This window comes from Schistosoma haematobium, chromosome 3 (genome assembly GCF_000699445.3).
Source record: "Schistosoma haematobium chromosome 3, whole genome shotgun sequence".
Taxonomy (NCBI): Eukaryota; Metazoa; Platyhelminthes; class Trematoda; order Strigeidida; family Schistosomatidae; genus Schistosoma; species Schistosoma haematobium.
The window spans coordinates 12,114,787-12,126,912 of record NC_067198.1 but is presented as its reverse complement, the minus strand read 5'-3'; the positions used below and the strand labels follow the sequence as shown (position 1 = coordinate 12,126,912).

Genomic DNA, 12,126 nt, shown 5'->3' with positions numbered 1-12,126 from the left:
AGTCAGTCATACATAAGTTGGAACCAGAAGTATATGTTCAGCGGTCCAAGTTGTCATATATCATATTATGAAATTATGAAGAGTAATAGTAATATTATTATTATTAGTAGTAGTAGTATTGCGGTGTATGTTATTTATGTCTGTCGATATAAGTAATATGTAACAGCAATCAGAAGTGGAATGCCTAGCAGCAGAAGGTTGAGAAGATCAGATTGAGGAGAACAGGAATAATATCATTGGTGGTGGTTGTGGTAGTAGTAGTGGAAGGGACTAAATAATTTAAAAACAAATAATCCGAAGGAAAACAAAGAGTACATGCCTCTCTCCCATTATGAACTATCGTGAGCCATGTCACCCAATGTCTGCAGTCTCACTGATCGTGGTTATTGCGTTGACTTCAACCAAGTAGTTTGAATCTACTGACTTGGTTCAGACTAACAGTCACCCACTTTTTATAGACTGATATTCCATGTCTTAGTTTGCTCACCGCCTTATTTTGTAACCCACTTGTACACCAGGAAACATCTTTCGTAGATGTAGGCAGAGGTTAGGCCTACCTGTCATGCTTTGCTGATGAGCAACAACTGACATGAAATAATATTAATAATAATAGTCTTATTCGATAAAATATGTTTAATTACGGCTAAAAAGTTCTCAGAGAGAAACGTACAACATTGCAACACCTAAGTTATGGATATACAAAATCTGCAGAAGAAGTCTTGATACTGTAATTAGCTGCTGTATATATTCATCTGTAAAGGTTTGTGAGCATGTCTTGCTCATATGAAATCTCTTTTCATCTCTGAATTTATTTGATGCATGAATTTTATAGCAAAGATATCAAGATTCTCTAAACGACAGAGGAGAAAGAGGAGGCAACAAATATGCAAACCGTCATAGTGGTACTTCTTGAACTTCTCAGTAATTAGATTCATGATAGAGGGTTGTGAACATTATGTGGAATCGTGTAAGTACACCCTAATGAAATTAGTTCAGTAAGACAAATGCTTTGCCGGGGAAATGTTTAAGTTCTATTCAGTGTAACTCTACTTTCCTTGCGTATATATGTATAAAAGTTAACTGTTCTTTTTTAATGTGTGTATTTCCGTGTTTAAGACGAAAATGGAGGGATTTTAGTCATTACTGGAAGTCCTGGAAGTGGAAAAACGATTCATCTGGCTGCATTAGCAATGTCGCTGGCTACAAGTGATCATCATTCTACTTTGATGAGCTCGAAAGATTATACTCGATCAACAAGTATCACACGGAAATCAATGTCAAACAGTCAATCATTGGCAAAGTATCAAATTTTAATTCATTTTACAAATGGTATACCGAGTACAGGTTTACCATCATGTAAACAATTGTCTAAAGTGCTTGATCATTGGATCAAATGTCTAGCTGCCCAATTACAGAGTTTATTCAGTTCATCAAATATTCTTAAAATGTTTCTTTCGAAGATCAAAGTTAATTTGGATAGCACAAATACAGCAAACGATCACCATAATCTGAAGTAATTTTTTATTTCACTTATCTATAGTGTTTAACATGATGATATTAGCTTTCTAAATGCTTGTCTGACTATTGGTACCAACACATCTATTAGATATTATAACATAGAGAGGACCATGAAATGCGAAAGAGCACTGGATAGATGTTTTTACCTAATTTAAGACCCCTTATCGGTATACACTTACTAACTTACCACCTAGTATCTATCTGTTACCAATTTTTTTTCTTTGAAGTGTTCAAATATAACCAGGAGCAATAAGCTGAAGACATTGTTCATCACAGATTGACGTCAACTGAGAAGTCGTTGAAAACCAGAGAACGTTGGACAGATGTTCCACTGAGGTTCACGACTCCTCGACAGCTCACATTCACGATACGTTACATTGAACTGAGATCAGTAGTTTCAGGTTTCGTTGCGATGAATACACTTCCAGATCACTTAGTCCTGGATTGATTGATCCACAATGTTTAATTTAGTGCACTTATGAAATAACGTGATGATTAACAAAGCACTATTACCAATATTTGTCTCGTTCTCGACATGGTTGATATCCACTTTTCTAAAGCTTTGTATAGAAACTTCAGTTATTCATCCAAAAGTCTTTCAGTCATGACAAAATCTAAAAATGACTAAATTTCTGTTTACTTACTTATTTTGTAAAATGTAGTTTCACGTGTGTGTACGTGTGTTTCTTTCGTTGTAGATTGAAAATGCTTTGTTTTAATAAAATGATATGGTTTTTGGGTTGCATACCTGGATTGAATTATGCTTTTCTAATTGACGATGTAGACTATCTTGATCCGTTGATATTAGACGACTGGCTACCATCGGTCTTACCAAAAGTAAGTGTTCTTTTGAAACAATTAATAACAACATTATTCAACGTTACGCTTCAAAATCGTTTCGATTAGCAAGTAAACTTGACTGAATGATTTAACCTAAGGTGGTAGTATGTAGGTTATTGGATTGGTACTGTACCTGGTTTCGTTGTCATATCAGCTAGTGAAAATTGTGGGAGGTATGGCATCATTATTTATATTGACCGTAAACTGAAAAGCATAATTTTAATATATATGATTATCGTCAGCGTGAAAGATGGTAAAATGGTTCAAAAGACTAATTCAAATTCTATTTGGTTAAGTCGAAGTAAATTTTGTATGATTGTTTATTAGTTGATTTCTTGTTGAACTAGCCATACTCTGTTGGTTGGAATTCATAAATTAGTAATCATGTGTCACACAGTGGTGTAATTTCTCAAAGATAAAAGTCTCATGTAACACAAAAACACACCTGTAACATTATATAGACGAATTGTATTGCATCGTAAATTGAAGCGACATTTTTTCATACTTTGGCAAATGTAACCATGAAGTGACGTAGGTTGTAGAAACATTTTGAAAAAAAGTGAATAACAAACGCTTGTTACGTTCTAGTTTAAAGCTATTTGACTCCGCACATCCAAAACATCATGCACACTGAATTCCGGAATCATAGTCCTTAGGTTTTACAGCGAACACGATATTGTTGAGTCATTGTGTTCTAGTACAAACTGTTTCACACTTTCAACTTCATGGAATTTTATCCTTGAGCTGCTATCCTATTCTCGTTTTGGTTGGTTTCATTAGTCTCTACTTCATACTACAGCATTTAGTAATTCATCTTGAAAGTAGTCACTAATGAACACACAACTATTTCACGATATTAGTAAGTCTGCTGAATGAACGCTCGATCGGATTTCCTATCTGCTTCTAATAACCCCAGGCTAGATCTACACGGCAACTTGAGCACGTGAGAAAAGGATCGTGGTTGAAGAAGAACGCTTTACTCCAAGTTTAGTTTATGTACAGAATAACCATGGTATTTGCAGAGTTACGCACGCTTATGGGCGTCTATGAATCCCTGGAACCACACTAAGTATAGTATATGCTGTACAAAGTATAGTTAATGTGACACGTGACTCTTCACTTCCATATGTCTCTGAGAAGCTCCTATTCAACGCAGACAGGGTAAAATGTTTCCTGAGCCTCTAGAGACATTGTTGAGGAATATCCGACGACTCGTCGGGGTATAAATTTATCAATTTATTTATTATCTAACTATTTAATCTGTTAGTGATATGATGAGGCAGTCAAAAGTAGCCATGTGCGAAGGTCACTTGATGTCAATCTGAAATGACCTGAAGGATGAATGGATATGATTAGCTAAGAGATGAGTTGATTTTCTAAGGGGCAGAGATGTATATATGTGAATGAGTATTTGTGCATTTTATTCGGTAGCCAATATACCTTCTCGTCCACTCTTGTGTTCTCATTCAAGTAGTCGATTGGGAGGGGCAGGCTTTAATGCACAGCACATCTTGTATCAGTATCAGATTTCATACACTACCTATCATAATAGTAAACATTTTTTTAAAAAATGAATTGAAATTTCTAGTACTTTGTCAATGCTTTTATTTGTTCACTGTTTCTTTCTAATCAGAATGTTCAGTTTATTTTCACATGTCATTCTAATTCGGAAATCATACAAAAATTAACATGTCAATATAACAAAAACACTTGTTCAGTGTATCAGATACCTCAGTTGACTTCCGAAGAATCTCGTGCTGTTATATTATCTCATTTACATAGTAATGGAGTGTCTTGTGTTCATTCTCAATTGGAATATGAGGTAGGTTGAAATGAATGAATAATTGTTATGTGATAAAAGGTAGTCATGTAATATAAATGTAAATCATAAAATATTCATTTTCCTATGAAGAAATTTGAAAATCCGCTTTTATCCTCTATCTTATACTTTCTTTTACACTACTTTTTAGATCGCTTTACTAATTTCAGCTTGTGAGTCAAATAATCCATCGTATTTCAATATGGTTTGCAAATATCTACAATTATGTGGAAGTCATGATGAGGTTTGTACATTATCATGAAGTTTTAATATAATCGTGATTTAATAGAGACTTGAATTATCCCGTTGTTGATGTTTTGGACTGAATTTTGATCGTCCGATATAGCGATCAACACTAGGATGCAGGTACATCCACCTGACGAGTGTCTAAATAGGTTGAAACACTTATCCCTTATTCATGTTCAGTAATGCTTGAAATGTTATGGTTTACTTGTATTCTCACCTTGTGAAAATGAGATTGAACAAGGTGGAGGAATTGCTTTGATCGATTTTCATGATTTCTCTTAAGACTTTTAGCATGGTAGTGGTGTTGGTCTGTTGTTGGTAATTTTAGAAACAGATTTCGCAATATCATGCATTGATTGAGGTTAGCCATAAACACCGTTGGATGCCGACTCAATGGTCTAAAGTTTAATCGTTCATGCGTCAGACTGAAGGTCTTTAGTTCGAGTCCGCTGAGCAGTCCTATATTAGGACGAGACGGCAGTCCAATGCCTCGAGGTTTTCAATGATAGTGTTACTTAAATCGATCGACGATCTTAATGAATTTCAACAGTCTTCACAATCTGCTCCTAAAGACTGTTGTTGTTAGTGAGGTTGTCCAAAGACATGGATCAATGTTTCCATTATATACATTTGAGGATATACTACTTTTCACTGTCTGTAATCGCTCAATTAGCTTTTGGTAGTATGTTACTTGTTACATTTAAAATTGTTGAATAGCTATTTCCATTTTATCGATGTAATTTCAATTATTCATCTTCAGTGGAACTAATAATTTTTGTCAAGATCGAACTTCAAACTTTAAATTCATTTGATGGGAAACATGATTGTTGTTACCCGTATGATACTGATTAAACGTATTCACCCATAGATTGCTACATATTTGCATACACTCTGGAGTTTAACTATCGTGATCTTCCTAACTTAATTTATCTGTAAATCTCTGCTTATAAATTATCAATCTTTTCATTTTGATTGTTTAGGTGAAATCTCATCTGAAAATGTTATCTGGCACAATTGATCAGTTAATAGATGAGATCATTAAAAATCTTGAAGTTGAATATAAAAATGACTTGATTATTGCAACACTGGGTTTTTTAATCTTCTGTCGTCACTCATTGTCAAGTAAAGAACTTTTAATTCTACTCAATGAATGGCTTTTTACTACACAAAATATCAATGAAAAATATGAAATGAATTGGGAGAATAATCCATGGAAAATGCTTTCAGTCATACAGGATAAACCGAATGATTTAGAATCTATATGTACACTTGAAAGTAACATTGACAGATTTATTCTGTCAAAATGTACAAACAATTTGTGTGCTTTAGACAAATCAAAGCAATTACATTTAACTCCATTTGCATTTCATATTCTTCTCAGTAGATTACGTCCGTTAATGATTATTTTCAATAAATCATTGCATTGTTTCAATAGCACATCCAATGGTAGTAATAATAATAATAGTAATGTTATTTCAACTGAAAAGATGACATTGAATGGGAAAATTGAATTATGGAATTTAGGTGCAGAGAATTTATCATTTCTAAGTCACTCGATTGAAGAAGTAGTATTCAATAAATTTTTTGAAAATCATGGAAATTATATGTACTCAGAGTATACTTTTAATGCTACTATTCACAAAATATTGGCTGTTATTTTGTCAGATTTGGATGATAAACTATATCATTTTGTAAGTCGATTTTGACTGTAATCACACACCGTGTATGTTCACTGTTGAAGAGCTTCATAGTGCGATGAAATAACTGTTCAATGCTTCTTAGTTTTTCATTGGTTGTTTAAGGTTGATCAGTTGATGATGGCAAGCATCAAATTACTTTGTGCTATGTGTGTTATGAAGAAAAATGTGATTGATGTTTGAGGTAGTTAAGCTGGAAATTTAGCCATAAACCTAATACTTGAAGCGTAATTGAATAGATTGAAGAAGGGAGAGTTTTAGTGACACGACTGAATGTGTATTGTACAATCAAATCTGTCATTCATATTCATAATATTCAATGAAGATATTACAATTTATTACACACCGAATAACTTATTATTGGTGATAATGCAGTTCACAAATCAACAACTCACCTTTCGATTTTATTTCTCAGATCAACATGAAACCATTGATGCTGTAGAATGTATGACTGTTTTCTGAATTCTATTGAAAATTGTTTCAAATGTTAATTTCCAATTACAAGAGAACTTAGTGATAAGTTTACTGGTTTTGGGTAATATTTGGCTATAATCTGTAACCCATATGAAAGATTGAATGTTATAATTTCTACTTCAGACTTTTTAGTTGACAGTTCAGTTAGCTGAGTGTAATGACAAAGTACATAGTTGACTGAAATTCTGGAGTCTACACAATGTTCATAGAGTGCTAGACCATTAAGAAACACAGCGTTGATGGTCAGTTAACTGTTGTCCTCATATGTTTTTTGATTGAAGTACCATAAAGTGAAGTCGATGTGACATCTATCATGGAGACTCTTTATCAGAGCTTTGTAAACGTTGGTTGAACACTGAACATGTTTTCCTCCATCGTTTTATTGTTTTGGAAGTTCCGATATTGAAATGGATCAATGATTCCTTAAATGTATGTAGATGTATGTATTGAGCATGATAGATTAATGTATGATGAATGAAATGTGAAAACATTGAATTCTGTTTTGAATAGGATGTTGTGACGACTAATTGTTGACAAGTTAAAAGCTGTGCTGAAACAACAGTAGTTGTTCACTTCCTGATTCTTTGTTTATGCCTTGTTCGTAATGTTTTGTGTTTTTCTTTTCAAGTTGTATGCTGATGAATTGGATATTATTTGTCATTTGCTCACAAGTCCCATGTTTATATGCAGAATCTTAAGTGAATATCCGTCAACATTGATGAGATTTCTCAATGGATATCGTAAGTGTGATTTTCCTGATTTGGATACTTTTACGGATTTTTCAAATAAATATGTTGAGTCGGCTTCGGAGAACTTCAACGGAGCCTCCGGAGACCCTAAAGGAGCCGAAGAGTTTCAGCCAATCAGAGCATGAGTGAGCTTTCTAGAATATTAACGTGGTATGCTAATATTGGTCAGTAGCATAATATGTCTCTTAGCGGATTAGCCAAAATATGATGTTGATTTGACAAATGCTAAAAATCTATAAATACTCGTGTTTTTCTGTACAAAAATGAACCTTCGGAGTAAAGTGCTTTTCGCTTAATTTGCGCCTTATCTATCGTGTTCAGTTCGCTGCGTAGTTCTAGCTTTCGGGTTACCAGAATAGCTTAGGAACCGAATAAAGCGTTCAAATTAGCAATACTGATCAAAATATATGTTCATTATGCTAATATTTTGTTTCAAAGTATGTTTATGTCGCTGACTAATGGCAATTTTTACAACATCTCCTTAAAAGTGCGACTATTAGACACTGGTTTAATTTGGGTGTACTCTAGCCAACTCACAAATAAAAACATCTTTTTCAGGCTGTTCTATGATCAACGACTTGAATGGATTGTCCAAAGAAAGCAATTGGTTAGAATCTAACGACAACCCAAGTTTTTGTTAAAATCCAGTTTTTATTCATAAATTATTTTAGTCATTACTAATTAAATTGTGTTCGAATTAATTTTGTTTTCGCAGCTACGACTGATCGATGTATACAAGAAAAGTGGAAAAGGAAACTGGAATTATGTCCTTTTATTGACAAAATTGATGCGATGAAAACGTTTGTTTGTGTAAACTATGAATTTTTAGTAAAGTAAGTTTCATATTTATGTATATCATTAATTAACCATGTAAATATTCGTGTACAATTGTGACGCACAGTTATTGTATCAGGGTTTATTGTACTACTTGTTCAAAGTAGATATTCTGAAATAAATTAGTATGGAGAGTGCGGTTGTTCGTTAATTAGGATGTCTGATTGATGTCTGTATTTACAGTATATCATCTTGCGTCACCTATCAAGTGCATTACAACGTGAACATTCGGATTGGAATGTAATCGGGTTGATGATTTACTCCATTCAGTAGTTACTTTAAATTTTGCGAATTAGGAAACAACACTTCCTTCTTAAATTGATATTGCTCAAAGTTATGTAAACCTTGAGCATGCACAAGTTTTAGATTAGTAAATGTTTATGTTTTTGATATTCAGTATCGAATGTGTTTACTGTAAACACCGATTTCAAACAAGTATTTGATGACAAAAGGAATTGAAGATCATGTTGTAACAGCGTCAAATGAATGTGAATTATAACTAAACTGTGTGAAGACCTGTACACTCAACTTCTCATAACAAATAAGCTATATGCAGTGTTGTTTCTATGGTTTCAGTCACTTTGAAAATGCTACACTGATAATCAGACCGAAATCTTTTCTCTCCTAAGCACATTTTTCAACTATTCCCAACTTCATATCGATATAGACTGAAACAAATATACGGGTTATGCATAAGTTAAATTATTCTTATTAATACATATAAATATTACTATTGTTGTCTAAAATGAGGCCTTTTATTTGCTTACTCGATAGATATCCTAATTCATTTTGTGAATTAGCTATCAACCAAGATTCCAGTGAATGGATCCATACGTTAGGCCTCTCATTGTTGTATCTTAATGATTTTGGTATAAAAAGGCAATTAGACATGAACAATAGTCAAATACTCTTCCGTGTAAATTCACCAAAATGCACATTGATCAAACCTATGCAGAGGAATATGACATATAAACCAATTGTGACTTCAAATGGTTCCATGGATGTGCCAACGTCTGTGGAAATGAATCCAACTGCTAAAGTATTGGTGTATGGAACTAGGTGTGGTACGATTACTTTCGTAGAATTGTCCACTATGCGTGTGAGTTCTCTTGTAAATTTCTATTGTTCTAACATGGAACAGATTTTCTCATTTTTTCTGATTCCAATAAGAGGCTTAACGATCAGTCCGTTTTTGTTATTATTAGTTCCTTAATTTGAAAAGTCTCTTTGTTACTTTATTTCAGGAACTGTGGTCATTAACTGGACACCGTTCAAGCGTTCAAAGTTTATGTTTCCTTGACGGATTTCCCAGTAAACCTGAAAACATAAAATCTCCCGAAAAGTTCATTTCAGAACTTCGGTTAATGAGTGCCTCAGAAGATGGTGATGTTTATATCTGGGATGCGTCTACCGTGATTCACAATGTTGAATCTAAAGTGCATGACAAAACAGTGATTTCACAATTGGCATCGTTATGTGGATATCATCGTCGATGTGTAACTACTTCTGCATGGCATCCTAGACGTCGACTGGTTGCTACCGGTGATTTAGACTGTATGGTTTACTTATGGGATGTTTCAGAAATTGGTGTTAAATCCAGTGATCTATCGACAAGTGTCTGTTCTGTAAGGCTTCATCCAGTTAAGTCAATAAATGTATCCAGTTATCCGATTATTTCAATTGCATTCCGATTGCCATCTGTTTTAAGCAATGAACAAGAAGACCTAATACATGATGATTTGGCTATTGGGTGTTGGGATGGTACAATACATTTCTACAATTTATCTTCCTTATCTATCGTGAGGGTAAGTTAACAAATCTTACATTGTGTTGTTGTTTGTAGAGTGGTGGCTCAGTGATGAAGGCGCGCGTTTTTTAGCCACTAATTCTGGTGTTCACTGCATGCTCCACTTTGATTTGACCAATCGAGTATTTTCTCTACTCCTAATATGCAGAGTGTGTAATTCGTTGACAGTGGTAGATTTCTATATCAGCCATTCATATTTTTGTCTCTTGATTTTGTTAATAGTCGCTATCTGCATCAACGTCACTCTGTTCACTCGCCTACTCACCAAATGGAGGGAATATATTAGCAACGTTTGATAAAGATGGTGTATTAATGCTGTGGAACGATGACATACTTTGGTATCAAGGTGGTTTAATACAAGAATACTCTTGTTTTACAATTGAATATTCCCCATATGATCAAACTGATGAATTAATTCCAAACCAATATGGGAAGATATGCTTTTCGAAACCAAATGGTCAGTACATTTTACAGTCAGGTGGTGGCCAATTTTTGAATAATTACATTAATATATGGGATACTGGACTATGGGGAACCTTTGGTAAGTGTTGACTCTAGTTTTCTGTACCTTGTAATAGCAATACTTTTACCTCTTTTAAAAATAAATAAATGAATTTGTCAAGCTTGAATATTTATTTCATTCCGCACATCATTTACTGCTATTTGGTCTGTAATAATTATCTGAGCTGTGGTTGGTTGATTGGCGAGCGAAGACAGAAATATCCGGTTATGGGAATGTATATCTTGCTATAATTTCACTGTTTCCTAAATATGCTGAGGAGTCCCATACTAGAGCGAAACAGCCGTCCAGTGCTTCCAGATTTTCCATGGCGGTCTAGCTTCAATTGACTCATGAATTCGACTAAAAAATATAATAAACTGTTGTCTATCTAATAGTAGATCGGAAATTGTGACCATCATATGATATAGTATAGTGTATTATTTCGTGGTTCTACTAACATGTATCTAGTGTATACATTAGTATTATCTATTATGAAGTTTGTGAATTAGGAAATCAGTATTTTCAACGTGTTATTAGTGGAATCTGCCCAGGTCACATTGAATTCATTCAGTCAACATGTCAAATATTTCTTGTAAGTAATGTTTAGTAAATATTGATTCGACAGTATGATTCTGATTATGTAATGCAGTTAATCAATGAAGACCAATCAGTATGCAGAATTGTTTGTTCATGTTTGTGTATAATCGATCTGCCATTCGAATGCTTGATAATGACTTCGAAGGCGCTTCTAAGATCCACAGAATACGCCTACACTTGAGCCCTGAACTGTAGGAAGTGATTATGAAGTAAACAAAGAAGCTTTAATTTAAGCTTCAAAACTGTATGTCAAGGTTTATTGGTACCCTCTGACCTCTAAATAACTCCGAAAACAGAGTAAGAAATCTTGTAATAAGAGTATGACATACAATCCATCAATATTTTAGACGCTTTCTTAGTATATTTGGCGGCCTGCTTGAATATCTGGGTTACCTGTTCCTCCGATCTAGATATTTCTTCAAGCTATCTGTTTTGTTGTTTGTTTTAGCACATGATTATGTCTATTGTGCCCACAATCTATCCAGGCGCGTTTATGAAATGTTTACAACCTTTCGCAATACGGGATACAAAAAGGTACAATCAACGACATCATGGTGGCTGGCAATATGCATGGAAACGAATGAACATTAATCAAATGTGAATTGCCGAACTCTTAACATCTAACTTATCATCATTCAAAATTTGTTGTCACAATCGATCAAGATATAAGAGAAGGAAACTTGTTGAAATACTTTATGCTGAGAATTCTATGTTGTACCAAAAATATAATGTTGAATAAAGCTTCTAATAATAATAAATAATAAATATATGCTGATTGGACAAATTATTTTCAGTCCTTTCCTAACCTCTAAAAGCCTTATTGATGAATTCTTATAGGACCTGTACGGTTTAGTTTTCTAGTGCTGATTGAATTCTATCGATTAGTTTGCAGTATTGCCACTAGTCTGAGTGACCAAACATCGCTTGCACTACATCGAGGTATTAGAAAGTTGAAGGTAGGCGTCAGGAAATCATGAACCTGGGTTTCGTGCTATTCGACACTGGTTAGCAAGGAATACCTGTAACTTTGAGGGGATTGATTT

At 34.0% G+C, this 12,126-nt stretch overlaps 1 protein-coding gene across 1 annotated transcript in view; it reads left to right on the top strand.

The window, feature by feature from the left end:
- MS3_00005008 (uncharacterized protein) overlaps positions 1 to 12,126 on the top strand; it is an 80,257-nt gene that overhangs the window by 34,036 nt on the left and 34,095 nt on the right. Inside the window, exons 17-26 of the mRNA XM_051213016.1 lie at positions 1,117 to 1,513; positions 2,217 to 2,355; positions 3,992 to 4,180; positions 4,329 to 4,421; positions 5,404 to 6,114; positions 7,223 to 7,334; positions 8,059 to 8,176; positions 8,952 to 9,276; positions 9,422 to 9,982; positions 10,207 to 10,525. Of these exons, the coding sequence (XP_051068951.1) occupies positions 1,117 to 1,513; positions 2,217 to 2,355; positions 3,992 to 4,180; positions 4,329 to 4,421; positions 5,404 to 6,114; positions 7,223 to 7,334; positions 8,059 to 8,176; positions 8,952 to 9,276; positions 9,422 to 9,982; positions 10,207 to 10,525 (2,964 nt within the window). The remainder of the gene's footprint in view (positions 1 to 1,116; positions 1,514 to 2,216; positions 2,356 to 3,991; positions 4,181 to 4,328; positions 4,422 to 5,403; positions 6,115 to 7,222; positions 7,335 to 8,058; positions 8,177 to 8,951; positions 9,277 to 9,421; positions 9,983 to 10,206; positions 10,526 to 12,126) is intronic.